Here is a 16,511-nt window from a genome sequence, read left to right as displayed (position 1 = left end):
TGAAGTGCTGAGTACTGTTAGGCTCATCTGTGTTTAAGAAAGATGAATTGAAAGTGAAAGGAATGCTGAAAGAACTACTAGGGAAGACCAAGAAGAGCCTTGTTTAGCACAGCTGAACACAAATTGAGACAAAACAACAAAACAAACCAACCAAAAAAAAAACCCCAAAAAAACCCCTAACTGAAAGCTCTGACTTGTTTTCCAACTGATCGTTTTCTATGATCAGTTTTAAAGAAAACAGAATGATACGTGTGCCTTCTCTAGCAAAGCACTGGATTTCAGTAGTTCACCAAGTCCTTCCTAGTCATATGTTCCATATGGACAAAGTTTCACTGTGAAGTGGAGCAGCTTTCTGAGGTATTTATAGCTAGAGAATGCATTTGGAAGGATTACCATAACTTTCTGACTGAAGTTTTACTTGTGGAAAAATTAATACTGAATATTTTTACCAACATCAAGATTTCAGGAGAACTGACAACATAATCTTGAATTTCACAGGCTTTTTCCTTTTTTTTTTTTTTTTTTTTTGAGAGAACATGAAATTCATGCTGAAAGGAGAGAGATAAGGGAAAAGGGACACATTTTGATCACAACAGCAAACTTTGTTTTTTAGTGCCTGTGCTCTCAACACAGTGTGGTGAAGCTATCACAATATTTCCACAGCGTCATTTTTTTCTGTTTGTTTTGGGGACGTTTTAATAAATTGTTGAGTGTACATTTGGTGCTGCTGCACTTTTTGTTCTTTATATTACAGAAGTACAGTACTTAACAGTCTAGTAGTAAGTATAGCAAGCAGTTTATCAGAGGGTCCCCAGTTGTACATCTTAGGCAGGGCTTTCCTATGTTACCCATTGGTCCTAGCTGTTACAGCATGTCCCAGGGGTAGGATGTGACACAGGCATTTTGTCATCAAAAAATCTCAGTAGGAAACTAAAAGGAGCTCGTACCATATACTTCTAGCAATTAGCTCATCTCCAGGGAGTGACAGAAAAGAAAAACATATAGTGTCTGTAAGTTGACAAGGAACTTGGGAACATATTTTATTTAGTAACTTAAAAGGAAGATTTTCAAACAGTTTACAGCAGGTGCCAAAGGTGGTAGCATAAGGGCATAGTAATATGTTCTATCCCCACTGCTTACACCACTGACTGAGGTGCTTTCTTTAGGTGGAGTTTTCTTTCTCCACCTATTTTTTTATTACACAGGATATGCAAAACCAGTCATTTTCCAAGTATTATTTTAACTGAGTTTATCACATTTTGAAGGAAATTCATGCAGATGTGCAGCAGTTACTGAAATCTTCCCCACGGAATTGCTCAGATCTTAGAAGTGTACAGCAGTATGGGGGACATTGGAAGAGCTCTGTTCTCAGTAAATCTTGGAATAGGTTGATATATTGGCTGGAGTGGGTTATAGCAGAGTAAACACCTGGAGTGGAAAGTGATGAAGGCACATGTATGTCTGGGGACTGTTGGTCACTAACATATCACACTGGTGTGTCCACTAGGCACACTGTGCCATTTGAACAGTATTTGAACTCAAATGTTGTAGTAATACTGTTTTAATAATTTAGTGTCATCTATTCTGTGTTTGCAAAAACCCTTTGCTGAATTCTTAGAACTTGGCATAGTTAGATTCACTGGCTTTTTTTTGGCTCTAGGAAAAGCATGTCTGTCACAAGGACCATGTTGCTAATGAAAGTGACCTTGTGCCTCTTTTCTTCTGAGGAATGGAGCTGTTGAAAAATGGGCCATAGGGAGAGTGTGTGGCTTTTTTTCTTGTTGCTCTGTGTTCTTATATCTGTCTATTTATCTATCTGCAAAATGAGACATTCAGAAAAACATTTCATTCCAAATGTGAGACAAACCTCTAAGTTGCAAGGAACTGAAAAATTACTTTGAAAAAGAAATGTATTGACTGTTTTTCACTCTGCATGTTATGTATAATGAAAGTGTCCTTTCTGGTGTGTTTAAAGAACAGAATCAGCCAGATTGGGGAATGTCAATAGAGGGCCATTCAGAGAGTTTACAAATAAACTCTCATTTGCACAGATCAGTGCCTGTCCTGTCTGATGGGAGCCCACCTGGGAGATGGGGGGTTCTCTGTGCTGATGGTTTGCATCAGGAGTCTCTCAGAGGAGATGGAGTTGAACTAAGACCAAGTCACTGGCCACCTAATGGTGCATGGCTGATGGTCTGTGTCCTGTGTCACATGCTAGACCACATTAGGTTACTCTAGACAGGGACTTCATCAAGGGAAGACAGGGGATGGCACATAGGACCTTTGTGTACTGTCCATGTAGCATTTATGAGGAACAAAGCATAGCTAAAAGTTAGTTTTCTGTGTAATTCTGTTTAATTTTGTATTTAATTTTAATTCCAGAAACTGAAATTGCTTTGTCCATGGGTTTATAAATATTTAACACACACTTTTAATAAATAAGAAATTGAATTCAAGGGTCAGTAGCAGATTTAGTTACTTTTTCAGGTACTTGTAGTTTTAAAATCTTTAAAAATAAGTTAATAAAGGCCATCAGAGAATCATCTCTAATAAATAACATTCATGAGGATTTTTTACTTCTATTATAGCATTAGACTAGGATCTCAAGAGTTCTTGATGAGTACCAAAGTCTTGCAAGGAAAAGAGGTTTCCCAAGGTCATACAGTAATTTTATGGAAGATTCAGGAGTAGAGGACAGCTCCATGCTTTATCTGATCTAATCAAATAGTTTTCCAGATGGTAGAATTTTTTCCTTGATAGTCTTTCAATCTTTTGTATGTTTCTTACAAGAGACATCATACTTAAAAGATCATCCTGTGGAATAAAGACTTGGAAAAAAGGATACTGGGAGCAACCCTTGATTCTTTGAATAGTTTGCCCTAATACATGCCTTTCACTATTTAAATCATTTATTATATAGTGATGTTCAAAGTAAGGCTGTTACTGAAACCAACTGATTTTATTCATTAAAGTATCAACAGAGCCATGATCCTGATGCAAATGCTGAAATAAAGTCAAAGGGTGTCAGATAAAATCATTACCAACACTCAGATGTCAGTTATTGGAAAAAATGCAACATATAAGTCACCTGAAAAATTTGTATTTCTAAAGAGAAAGTCTGAAGTAAAGTCTAGCTATTCTTCACGCTGTATTTTAAACTGCAGTATTTTTGAAGGATTCCAGACATTCACCTGTCAGGCAGTAAGTCCAGTCCTGAAGTTAGGAGTGAGATGCCATTATTTTACTATATGCACATGTGTAGTTCCTTTTCTGTAAGCCTTCAGAAAGAGAAAAAAAATGGACTTGAAGGTCTGAAAAATTAAAAGTTAGCCAGGCTCCTTTATCCTATTATCTTAACACCTATCTCGTCACTGACAGAAGCCCAGTTTGGCTCTTGAATGTAAAATTCTGTCTCCTAATATGCCTTCAAGACATTATTACACCTTTAGTTCTCAGGTCCATAAACCATTACTCTGGGTGCTCATAAATATGCATTTCCTTTACACTTTTAAGTAAGCTGCTATTGCTGTCATTCACTTTTAGTTAAGACCTGTCAGGTGGTGTTTCTGTTGAAGGGAAGAAGTTTAAATTATGGGTGAACTGAAGATATGTAGTTCTTAGGCGAGCTAAAATTATGAGTGAGTTGGAGAGATTATTCCTCATAAGTAATTTTAGGATCCCAAGGGATAATGGTGATGTGTACAAGAGATGTTCCCTTCTTGGCTAATTCCATTAAAAGCTTCTGATTTCTGCATTGCTGGAGTGAGACTCCAAAAATCTGCTTTTCTATCTTACATAATCACTTTCACAGTATCCTGTAACATCCACCTCTGCTACGACTGTCAGTGCATTGACTTCTGGAGTGACAGTGATATGTAGGTCTGACGAAGCATCCTTTGCAACGTGCTTCATTGAAGTGAGAGCTGCAAGTGCTGTCAGTATTACTGGAAACCTTTTACTTAGGCAGAATTAATAAATTACAACTTCTATTTTGGTCTGGCCTTGTTATATACAGCTGGTCCAGAATGATATGGCTTACAAGTAAGAAATTACTGCATCTTGGCAGACACCATTCTATTTATTTTCAATTCTGAGAAAAGCATCCACTGGATAAGACACTGGATCAGAAGTTAAGGCGTTCAGGATCACATTTGTACCATTCTTGCGGTACCTGACTACTTGCGGGTCTCCTCACTCAGATGTTTTCTGCCTTTCGATTTTCAAGCATGGTTGTGATTATTCATAGGCTTTCCCCCTCAGCTCTTGCAGGTCTGCTCCTAGGTGAACAACATGAATCCCATACTTGTGCTAAATCCATAAATTTAGTCATAAATTCCCCACAAGTTCTAGCTCTAGTCCAGGCTTTATTTGGTTCAGACCTGGGAAGCTTTTCTTTAGCAGGTTGTGACCAGTGGTGAGTTAATGTAAACTTGGCAGCAGAGTCACAGGTTAACGTTAAAATGTTTCTGCTCAATAAAGCAGGTGTCACAGGGAAGTGACCCTAGTAGCTTCTCCTGAGCTGTACTCTCTCTGGTGCTCTGTCCCTGGTTCACCGTGTGATTTTGTTGATCTTTGTTTACTGCAAGGCTTTGTTTGTTTTTCATTAAATCAGATACATGCTTTAATACTGTTCAAGTACTGTGCCATCCTATTGTGTGTAAGAACAGAAAATTGAAGCTGATAGAAACAGTTGTGTTGTGGTACTTGTGATGAAACCCTGCACTATGTTTCATATGGCTTTATCTGCTCAGGGTTTCCATGCCACCTCCAAGGTGTGGGTGACAGATTGTGTGATTTTCTTCCTAGACTAGTTATCACCATCCCCCCCGCCATAAGCAAAGCCCTCACAGCAGAAAGGTTGGTGAGGTATTGTAGGGGATCTCTGTGGCTCCTTGGAGGTACTTGTAGAGGAACATTAGACATGGGAGAAGGGATGACTCCATGGATTCCTGTGGTGACACAGTCCTACTGTGTTATGCCCTGGGGACTGGCCCCAGTCATCTAATAAGGTTGGACATTTCAGGTAGTGTGATGTCAATGACACCAGTGACTCTTTATCCAGAAGGTTTAATAGTGTTGCTACAATACTTGATGATATGGTGCTTTTTCAAGCAACCAATTTTGGGAATTAGTGTTGTCTGGCAGTAGTATGATACACACCAGAGTAATTAGGAATAAATTTAAAGTTACTGATATTGATGACATTTTTTAGGCATTGGTTGATTTGGTCCTGCTTAATGCCAGAGATGTGGTCTGGAAGAATTTCTTGATAGTTCAGATGGGCTAGGGCTGCTGAACAGATTTTCCTCAGTGAGGAAAGAAGGAAGGTGGCATCCTTTTAACCAGGATCCTTTTGATGCTGGTGCTAGAATTATATGCATGTATGTTGAATTTTCTTCTAAAAACAGAAACCAGTGGGTATCTGACTTTTTCTGTGATTTTAGTTGCTCTTGTTCTGTTCAAGGTCAAAAAACACTAATGAATATAAGACAATGGGAAAAATTTCTGGCTCTGTAGTTGCAGAGACAAGAAGAGCAGAGAAGATATTTTGTGGAACATCTGTTACATGGATATGCTTGATTGTGGGCAGCTGAATAGGATGACCTGGTTATCAGTCCCTGTATTTTCCTTTGTTGTCTTTAAGTGCTCTCAATAGAGATTAGTAGTATTTTCCTACCTTGCTGCCTAAGCACAGGCCAGCATTTATTGGAGCTAACCTCTGGTAATTATAAAGCCAACATCACAGTAACAAGCAAACAGATGGAACATATAATATTCATAAATTATTGAATGCATCCTCCTCATCCTTCACAGTAAGCTCTTCAGGATAAGACAGTTTCTTGTAAGGATCGACAGTCCAACAAGGGATCAGCTACAGCCAATGTGTTTTGTCAAATCAGTTCAATTTTCTTCTCTGATAGAGTAGCGAACTTATCTGATGGGGAAGAGGTGCCATTTACCTTGACCTTGTCAGTGTATTCTGGTAAACAAACTAGAGTTATATGAATATGAAGCTACTACAAGATGGGTACCAAACTGATATGAAAGCTGCTCACAGTAGTTACTAGTGGACCTACAGTGGCTTGGGCCCGGTATTGTAATTGGCAATTGGATGATGAATTTAGTCTGCAGATTATACCTTGAGAGAGGCAAATTCAAACTTAATTTGAGAAACTGATGAAATGGCTTGGAAAAATAGAATATAATATAACAGAAAAAGGGCAAGTTTCCTAACTGTGGCATAAATAGTGAACCTATAAACTGAGATTGCACAAAAAATGCTTATGCAGTAATCTTAGAGAAAGGGTTTGTAACAGCAAGAATCACAGGCAGACTGATTGAATGTGTAAGAAAAGTATGTACATAAAAGATACCAGTAAGATCTGTTTCCACTTTTGGGGGGGGATATATAACATTTCTTCTGATTGCAGCCAACCATTAATAAAATCAGTGTAAGCCAAATTGCAGCTGGGTGCAACCTGAATCAGATGCAGAAAGATTCATTGTGTTTTGTGTCTTACTACACCTTATGTTGCCTTTTTCACACCACTTATAATCAAAGAAATAGTATGATAGTTTCTGTTGCCCAAAAATGATCTCATCAGATGTTTGGTAAAAATATGGCTTTTAGTTGCATTGATAGTGAATAGTTCACAGAATCATATAATGGTTTGTGTTGGAAGGGAGCTCATCTTCCAACCCCTGCCTTGGGCAGAGACACCTCTCAGATGAGGTTATTCAGTGCTCCATCCAACCTGACCTTAAACACTTCCAGGGATGGGGTATCCACAGCTTCTCTGGGTAACCTCTTCGAGTGCCTCACAGCAGAGAATTTTTTTTCTAATATCTAATCTAAACCTACTTTCTTTCAATTTGAGGCCATTCTCTCTTGACCTGCTACTACATGCTCTTATAAACAGTCTCTGCAGTAGTAGTTTTGGTTTGCTTTTTTCATTTTCAGAATTTATACTAAAATATGGTTGTTTATATGAAAGTGTAACTGTGAGCAGTTGTTCCATAGCAAAGTAGTACAAATGTACTCAAAACAACATGTACAAAGTAATGTATGTATATATTACATAAATGGAGAAGAAAGAAGCAAAATACTCACCCAATGATCTGTTTCAAATTGTGTTAATTTATTTTTAAGAAAGGTATTTAATGTTTTCATAGTTGTCTGAGTAGGAAATGTTATCAAGATTGTTGGAAAGGTTAATTGAGAGCTGCCATCGTGTGTGTGTAATCTCCTTCTACGTGAAACCAGTATTTTTAATGGCTGTAGCCATGCACCTGTTGGACTTAAGCACAGGATTGCAGCAGAGTTTAGCACTGAAAGGCATGAAAAAGGACTGCCTATAAAATAGTAGTAGTAAGCATCAATATTTTTAATGTTCTGCAGCTCTTTCATTATAGTCTTGCAGTTAATTGAATATATTCTACAGGTATTGAAAACAAATTACTGAAATAATTAGCTGATTTAAAGTATTGTTTTTATTTGTTGTTCTGTACATTATTGATAATTGGTTTCCGGAATTTATTTTCTTAAATGCTTATATAGATTTTTAAAATATTCCTTAAGTATCAGAAAAGGTGCTAATTTAAATATGTTCTTAATTACTTGTTACAGTCAAAGTATGTCTAATACAAATGTTAAATGTAAACCATTTTTTAATGAAATGTTGCTTTTCATGGCAACTCATAGAAAATTTGAGGGATTTTCTGCTTCCAGTCAGAAATTATATTTGACAAATATTACCAGACTTCTGGCTTGGAATCAGGGAAAGAGAGCAATAATTAAATGGGTATATTTTGGTGTACTTAAGAATGCATTATATTTTGGGTTTTTTAAATCTTGCATACAGCATAAAATGAAGTTATTCATTTTAATGCATCCTTCTTGTTGGCTTAAAGCTGAAATATAGTTGCTTGAAAATTAATTTACCCCTCATGAGTGACTGGTTGGATTATCTTTGTAGCATTAAATGTCAACCCTGAGCTCAGAGCACATTGTGTCTGCGGTAAAAAGTTGTCCCTGAGCACTTAATGTTGTGTTAAATGATGATGTGTCCTTTGCAAATGTATTATTAGTGTCAAGCTGTTCCGTCTCTCAAGATTGAAAAATGGTCAGTGATTTGAGCTGCCATTAAACCTGAATAAAATAGAGAGGCTGTGGGGGGTTTTCATGCCTTTTCTGAGTACAGACACACTCTTGTGTAGGTATAAGACATATAAAAATTTTTCTGTTGACCTAAGACTCCAAAAACTCCCTTTGGAATCACATCAGTTAAAAACAAGAAAATCTCACTTCTGCTTCTTAGGAAAAGAATGGTCATTGAATTTATCTGTGTGACACTAATAATGCAAAATACAATAATAAATACTTGAGAGCTTGATTTTGTTTCCATAGATGTGAGCTAGGGCTGTGTTGCAAATTCTCAGACATAGGTTATAAAACTGTTACTGCTGTGTGCTTTGCCAACTGATTTTTACTGAGCTTGGGCTTGAAATTCCTATGGAATTTTGTTTTTCTGAGGTTCCTCAACATTCTAAATAAATGCTTATTTTCACAATGAACCAGGCCTGTTGAGGATGTCTTCTGTGAGAGTTTCACTGGGTTGAAGTTCTGTTACTCAGTGAATATACAATGACTGGTTTAAAATCTCTCAAAGATCATAGAATTACATACTTGTTTGTGCACTTTAGGAGGCAGGTGTGTAGGTACTTCTGTGCTTTTCAATGGTGTTACAAAGCACTTTAGAAAACACTTCTTTTCCCATGCCAGCCACCTAATTTGTTGGCATTTAGAAAGGCACTTAAAAATTGTACTACTACGAGATGATATATATATATAAGATGATAGAGCTCAGTTTTGGAGTCCCAAGGCATGTAAGAAGATAAATGCTTTCTCCTTCTGAAAGACAAACTACTCTAAAGTTAAGGAATTGGTAGTAGTGCAAACTGATTTGATCCTTTTAGTCCATGACTTGCTGTTTACTGACCCTATTGAATTCCTTTGGTGCACTTTAGTCCCATTGCAATGGTGACATTAAGATACTTCAGGCAATGTGATTTTATGACTAAATTCTCTTTCAGCTGTCAGCCATTTGGCTGGTTCCACGGAAGTGGTTCCCTGATAGTTGAAAAAGGCAAGTGCCATGCAGATGCACAAGAAAACAAGGACATGGACATAGTAGAGTGAGTCCTGTGAAGGGTCAGGATGTCCATCTGGAGCACAGGATGTACAAGAAGAGGCTGAGAGAGCTGTCTTTTCAGCTTTAAGAAAAGAAAGTTCAGCTGAGATGTTACTGCTGTCTACAAATAATAATAGAAGGCTACAGGTAGGGCGGAGCCTAACTTTTCTCAAAGGTGCACAACGATAGGACAAAAGGCAAGTTAGAACATGAAAATTCTTGATAGATAGATAGATAGGTAAAAAATATTTTTATTAGAGGGATAGCCAAATGTTGGGAGGAGTTTCTTAGGGAGGTTGGGGAATCTCTATGTTTGGAAATACTAACAACTCAACTGGATAAGCTCAGTTCGACTTGCTCCCAGAGTCACTGGAGCTGACTTTCAAGCTGAATACAGTTTAAAAATTGTCTCTGTTCTGAGCAGATGGATGGGTCATATGACCCCCAGGAATGTCTTCTAACCTAACCTATCCCCTGAGGCTGTAGCTTAAAGCAGGACCATGGCTGGTACATGGGAGCAGTTTTGAAGTAGTGTGTTAATTATGGTACAGAGCGAGTAGCTCTGTAGCACAGGCATAGCTAACTGGCTTGGGAACCACCATGCCATAGCTAAGCAGGAATGGAATTCAGGCTGTGGTTTTCAATGCAATTTACAGTCCCTTCGTGGCTCTGTGATATTCTCCTTATAGTACTAGTAATACTCAAGATAATTACCTTAAAGGTAATTTGGCCATGTCTAAATGTCTTGAATCAAGATAAAGTCATGTAGGAACTGGTTATTCTTCTCCATTTGTCCCTTAGAGCTATTTCCTTGGTTCATATTTATTCTGTTTAACCTTAGAGTGGAAGCCGACCCACCGGACTCGGGTTCCGAACATCTCTAGTTGTTCTTGACTATAAAACAGGCAGCACCAGGGAGCTTTTTAGGCTGTGCTAGGCTGCTGTCACTCTCTGGAGAAGTCTGTATATGGGAAGTAAAGAGAGACCTAAACTAGCAATCACCTAAAACTGAAATCAGGTGTAATGGGCGTGAGCTTCTGTGTCTTGCATGTAAGGAAGTTGTGGAGGATGGCATGACTGAACCTTCCTCCATCCTGGGGCTGTGTCCCTGCTAATGAGACCTAATTCTCCTTTACCCCTGTTACTGCAGGGAAAAGGACAGGATGCTTGAAGGCAGACTGTGGAAACCCTGAAAAGACCAGAACTCTGTTTTCTTGTTCTGTTTGTTTTGTGGAGGATTACTGGAACCTTCACTAATTCATATCAATAATCATAATAAACCGATTGATTTCAGCTTAACTAGATGTGCGATTTCACACTTGTAGTTTGTCAGTAAATCTTGCCACAATCTGTCTCTAGTTTCTAATTAGATATGTATATATTTTAGTATGGTTTTCAGTATCAGTTACAGTAAGGTACTTTAGTTAAACTACTACTGGTAATTAAAATTTACCCTCTAGTTGTAGTTTTATTGATTCTTAAGCAGTACTTTAACATATGAAATGGATTTCTAATGTATGGAAAATGTCTTACTAATGTTTTGAGTATAACTATAATACCAGCACAGAAAGATTCAGGACAGCAGTTTGTTGGTTGTTAGGAATTATAGTGAAAGTGTTGAAAGGAATTTTAAATCTCTAGCGTTGATTAAAAAATTTAACTATCTTTCAGGTTTTTTGGCATGCTGTAAATAACTCATCTTCAAATTATTTGTCTGAGTAATTAAATTTAGATTGCACATTTCTCATTTCAAATATTTTGACTCTTATCTATTTGGTTTTCCATTGTGGCTTAATTGGTGTGGTCTATATAAACGGACAATAAATTTATATACCTTTGTTATAAAGATCAGTCAGTGAATAGAACTTGGTATTCATCCCAGACAGAATTATGATTGAATGTATTTGCAAGATTAAAGCACTGAATTTACTTCTTTCTAATTAAAGGCAATTAAAGATTTGCAGACACAAATAAAAGACAATGAATTGAGGAATAAGTGTAGAAGCAAGTCCATTTGCAGGTGAAAAGAAGTGCCTTTGAAGCAGAACCAGCTGTATTTTCATTGAAAGAATAACAGTTTAGGAAGCTTTTCTGCATGTGCTTGCTTGATAGCATAATGTACTCATAAGCAGCTTACGCAGTACAGTATTCAGAAAATAGCAGTGCATTAATTTTTAAAGTAGCAAATGCAGGCGAAGAGCAATGCTGCCACATGATGATAATGAAGGTGGATATTGTAAAGTCTGCTGAGAGAAAAGAAAGCAGGGAGCTCCTGAAATGTGAACATTTATAAAACAATAACTAGATATTCATATGATAATAAGCTTGGACAGCAGCATCAACAAAGACCAAAGATGCAGTCCTGTTTCTGCTTAAGCCTGATGAATTGAAAAGCAGAGAGGCAGTCTTTAGTCTGTTATTCAGTTGCAGTAATGAGCTATTGTTAGAATGAAAGAGTAAATATCTAGAAGGGTTGGAAAATAGAATTTATTTTTTTTCTCATGAAGTTATTCGCAGATTGTTTCAGGTTGTGTCTTAAACAGCAGCATCATTAAACGCAATCCCAAATGTAGTCAGTTTTCTGAAATACAGTGCTCAACCTGCTGCATTCTCAGTTACATGAAAAAAGGAGCCTGTACATATCCAGAAGTACAATATTGTGCATACTACCTGACAGTGTCACAGTATTTCTGTAGACTAAAAAAAAATTAACCCAGAACTTAAATGAACTTTTCTAGCTTATACATATTATTTAATTTTTTGCATTTATCATCATGTCATTGGAGGGTTAATTAAAAAGAATACTGAATATGCAAGACCAGGTCATCTCTAATATGATATTAAAATCATTGAATAGAAGATGTATGGCATCTCAATTTCCCTTGTAAACAGAGCTAAATAAAAAAAAATATACTGCAAAATCCATAGGTTTTTTTGCTAGTTATATGAAGAGAAACAAACTTTTCAGATTTTATGAATCCGTAATATGCACTCTGAAACAGTCAGCCTTTGTCATTTTTCACAATATAGCTGTTTTAGTAGCTAAGAAGCTCCCTTCTCTTCACCCTGTTCTAATGCAACAGCTACTAAAATAGTCTTCATTTCCATCTGGGGAAGGTTTTCCAAACAGGATATGTAAACATGGCCGAGCTCAGTTCAGGTGCTACTGGGATCACTTTGCCACCAAAGGAGTGGAAAAGAGGGATGGAAGGAAGGAAGAAGGTGCAAGGTGAGCTCTGTAGAGTTTCTGAATGGCAAAGGCTACTTCAAGCACTGAATGGGAAGGTGGATGGTCTTTGGAGGGACTGTAAAGGAAGCAGGACAAGCAGAGAGATGTCATTAAAAATAGTTGCATTATCATTAAGTATTTCTTTGGCCTTAAAAATGGAAAGGAAATTATGGACCAGAAAAAGGAAAGAAATGGTACATTTGTTAAAAAATATATAAATAAATAGGGGTAGTTATAAAAAAGTTAAGGGAAGCTGGCACTAGAGTTTAGAGTTTGAGAGATGACAAATTGATAACAATAATGACTAGTCAAAGAGGTAAGGATTTTAAGTAATAAGAAAAGTAAGACTTGGTCTGGAAATCTTCTAGTTGTATCTTTTTGGCTTCTTGCTTTCATATATTCCATCACGAAAACTTGGTGTCTCAGGCATTGGATAAAGCAAGACAAATGGGGCTTTGTCTGATGAGTCTGTCTCAACTGGTTGTGATGATCACTTCCTGAGAAGAAGAAATAGCTTAAACTCATGACTCTGGCAGATAAATGTACAAGACAGCTTGCAGGGTAAGTGAGATAAAACTAGAAGAGATTGAGAGTGTGAATGTACTTATCCCAACTGATTGAATTTGCAAGCCCAAAAGAAGGGAGGCTGCAGGGAGGCTGTATTACTCTTTTCTGCTTGTTTTCCAGGTGGTAATGATCAGTATTCACGTGGCAGGAGCTTTGCATTTCATTGTTCTTTATAGTCCTGTAGAGCAGATGTCTTTCCCAAGGCCTCAGAAAGTTCACATGTTTTAAGAGTCTTTTAGTAGGATTGCTGAATCTGGTTTTCATTACAAAAAAGTCCACAGATGCCCTTTTTAAACTTTTGCACTTGGTGGACTCAGACTGTTTCCCTACCATATTTTTTTCTTTCTGGCTATTACATTTAGCAAGGAGAAGTGGTAAATTAATGGCAGGTGCATGGATTTGGAGAATTACCAGCTCTAGAGTCATCACTGAAATAGCCTGTTTGTTATAGGAGGGTTAATTTTTCATATCAGACTTAAATCTGGAAGTATTCTCTAGATAAGTAGAATCCAGTCCTATCTGTAGCCATGATACTGGAATAAAGAGTAGCAGGGTGCCAGAAACCAAGGGGAAGAGCACCAATAGTCTTTCTCATTTGAGATGAATAAACATGGTTCTGCCCATGTGAAATACATGTATTTCACAGACTGGGTCTTCTATGCAATATTTGCCCCTGCTCACATCACCTTCACACTTGTGTGAAGTTGTGAAGAGGAGGAGGGAGAATGGGCAATGGGAGGAAAAGAGAGGTGGGTTTTTCTAGCTGACTTGTGTCCCTTTCCTAATGGACCTTACTAAGCTTTCTAGTTTTCATTATCAAGTGCTGTTGCATCACTGGAAGGGAAATCTCTGACTGTCTTGTTTCATTTGCCCCGATGGAATAGCAGCAAACTTGAATTATGAGAACTGAGATTGAATTTTGTGCTTGTCAGTTATATACTTCTAAATGAAGATATTTTTCATGCTTAAAACATTTCAGATTGATACATTTCTATAGTTTATTCACAAGTAAGTAAGAACAGCTGCATCACTTATGAAAGTTGGCTCCCAACAAACAAACAAAAAAATTCAAGGCTGGGGTGTGTCTATGCTAAATTTCAGCCTGGAGTGTATTTTTATGAATAATAAACTCCTGCCATTTGTAATGGAAATTCTGAAAGATCTTTTAACCATTTCATGGCAAAAGTATGAGTTCTTCACATTCTCTCCCTGGCTAGCTTCATCTCATGACTTAGCCATTTTTGTGGTTTCTGCAAGTCTTTCCCCAGCTGTTCTAAAAAATTACTGTACTCCTGATACATCCTATTATCAGATATTACTGACTTCTGAAAAATAATGCTGCAGTGGTCCTGTCCTGCTAGTAAGATGTATCGACTGGATGAATATATTGGAGCATCTGACATAAATCATCTTTCTGTCATCCTTTCTTCACTCTTATCTTCTGAATTTCCTTGGATATATGATGCCTTTTTTTTTTTTATTCCTAATACATATGGCTTCAGTTATTTTCCCATTTGTTATTGAGTATTTTAAGTTATTTCAAGTCTTTAATGAATAATATCTGACCAAAGAATAGTATGGAGACCTTCACAATATATAATCCATGGGACTGAGGAGGGATTGTATAAGGAAAGCAAATTTGTAATGCAAGTTTAGCATTCATGGTATGCTACACAGATGATCTCTGTATTGAGTATGAGCAGGATGATAGAAGGAGTAGACAAAGTCAGAGGTGTGTTTCCGTGAATCCGGTGGATCACTGAAAGAAGACATTCACATTTCAGAATTTCATCACTATAATATAATACTAATATTAATACTATAATATCCCACTTTTCAGGGTAGCCTTAAAATGAGAAGTTTGCAATATTGATTATGAATGTAAAATCACATCTGCTTGGGCAAATAGGATTTTTGTATACAAAACCACTGGACAGAGTTGTAGAGGAAAGGTTAAACTATTTGACTATAACAGTAATGAAAGCTCATGTACAAATAGGTAAACTTAGTGATTTGAAAAAGGCCAGACACTCTGCTTTAAACATTATAGTTTAGCTTTGGAATTAGGCATAAAGAACAAAAAAGATGTGTACACATTAGGAGGGAAAAAATGAAAAGGACTTACTAAAAAGTCCAAAGCAATTGTACTGTGGCATTATCCCTATGAGCAGTTTCTTCACAGATTCTACTTTTTCTTCTCCTTTTGTGACTGTCTCTGTACCTTGTATTCTTTTAACTTAAATAAACTATGGTTAATAGTTCATAATACAACAATAACAGGCCTTTCAGACAGCGGAATTATCCCTGAGAGATATCAAGTGTTTCAAGCTTCATTATTAAGTTGAGATGAATGATTTATACCATTTCTACCATTTCTGAATGTCCTCCTCTGAACTCAGTTCATATGGACTCTCAGTAATCAAGCCCTGGGCTGCACTCTTGGTGGCTGCAAGAGATAGTCCCTGTAACTTGTAGAAAATTCATCTAGAAGAATTTGTGTAACGCTTTTCTACAAGCAGATGATGTCAAGCAATGGTTTTATTAGTGTTTACTTAGACTGATCTCTGTATCTCTGAGTTCAGATATCTGCAAATAATGTTCCAGTTCAGAATTATGAACATTCAGAATTCAGAATTATTTATGTTCACCAGAATGTCTTGTATTGCACATTTATATATGCATTAGAGATGACTAACCAAGAAAAGTTCTTATGAAAATTTTTGGTTTGATTTCAATGAGAGGGAAAAACATAATCTACCTTTAATCTTCTTATTTGCTGGCTGATTCCTATGGAACAATTTATTTTTCTACTAGTGGATATCTATCCATACATGTATTTTGATGTCACTTTGGAGTAACAGATTCTACACTGATTTGTCGGATCTTGTTTCTGTCACTGTCCATGTTAAGCATGGTTGTTCCATTGTTTGAATCCCTGTGTTACAGAGTAGCTGTTGTTTAAAATGCTGGACTGTGTTTTTAATATGTTAAATCTTTTCAACTGAAATAAATGCTCACATTCTTTATATTATCTTTGTGTGATTTTCATTAAATATGCTTTTTTTACTCTAGGGAAACAAGATTATAAGAAAACCAAGCCTATGTTAAGAGCTACAAGATTAAAAGCAGAGGCCAAGAAAACTGCACTAGGCGTAAAGGTAGAGACTTCTTTGATAGCTCAAACCACCTTTCTGTTTGTTTCTTTTCCCTGTAGATGTACTGTGTGAATATTGATTTCTGAGAGATATTGTTTATGACACTTCAAAATCTAAGTAGAATGCTAGAATCTGAAATATTTATGATGAACTTCTTTTACTTAACCCTAAAATGACTTGAATATTTGAAGTGCTGAAAGATTTTACATAGTCTGCATCCTTATTATGATGCATGCTTACCTTAGGGTTTAAGGTACTGTGTCCTTAGAAGATTGATAGTTTCAGGGAGCTGGTCTACACACAGAACAAATTCTTTAACTATTTGATATAGTTAGACAAATTACAGTAAATATCTCCCATGTTCCTCTT

The 16,511-nt window shown here is 36.8% G+C and overlaps 1 protein-coding gene across 4 annotated transcripts in view; it reads left to right on the top strand.

The window, feature by feature from the left end:
* TRIQK (triple QxxK/R motif containing) overlaps nt 1–16,511 on the top strand; it is a 60,673-nt gene that overhangs the window by 29,588 nt on the left and 14,574 nt on the right. For all 4 annotated transcript variants that reach the window (XR_001519699.2, XM_033512340.1, XM_033512339.1 and 1 more), the window contains exon 4: nt 16,060–16,145. Coding sequence is in view for 3 of the 4 variants with exons in the window: in XM_033512340.1 (XP_033368231.1) it covers nt 16,060–16,145 (86 nt within the window). In the remaining variant the exon portion in view is untranslated. The remainder of the gene's footprint in view (nt 1–16,059; nt 16,146–16,511) is intronic.

The sequence above is a fragment of the Parus major genome, chromosome 2, assembly GCF_001522545.3.
Source record: "Parus major isolate Abel chromosome 2, Parus_major1.1, whole genome shotgun sequence".
NCBI classification, from domain to species: domain Eukaryota; kingdom Metazoa; phylum Chordata; class Aves; order Passeriformes; family Paridae; genus Parus; species Parus major.
This window is presented reverse-complemented; position numbering and strand designations above follow the sequence as displayed.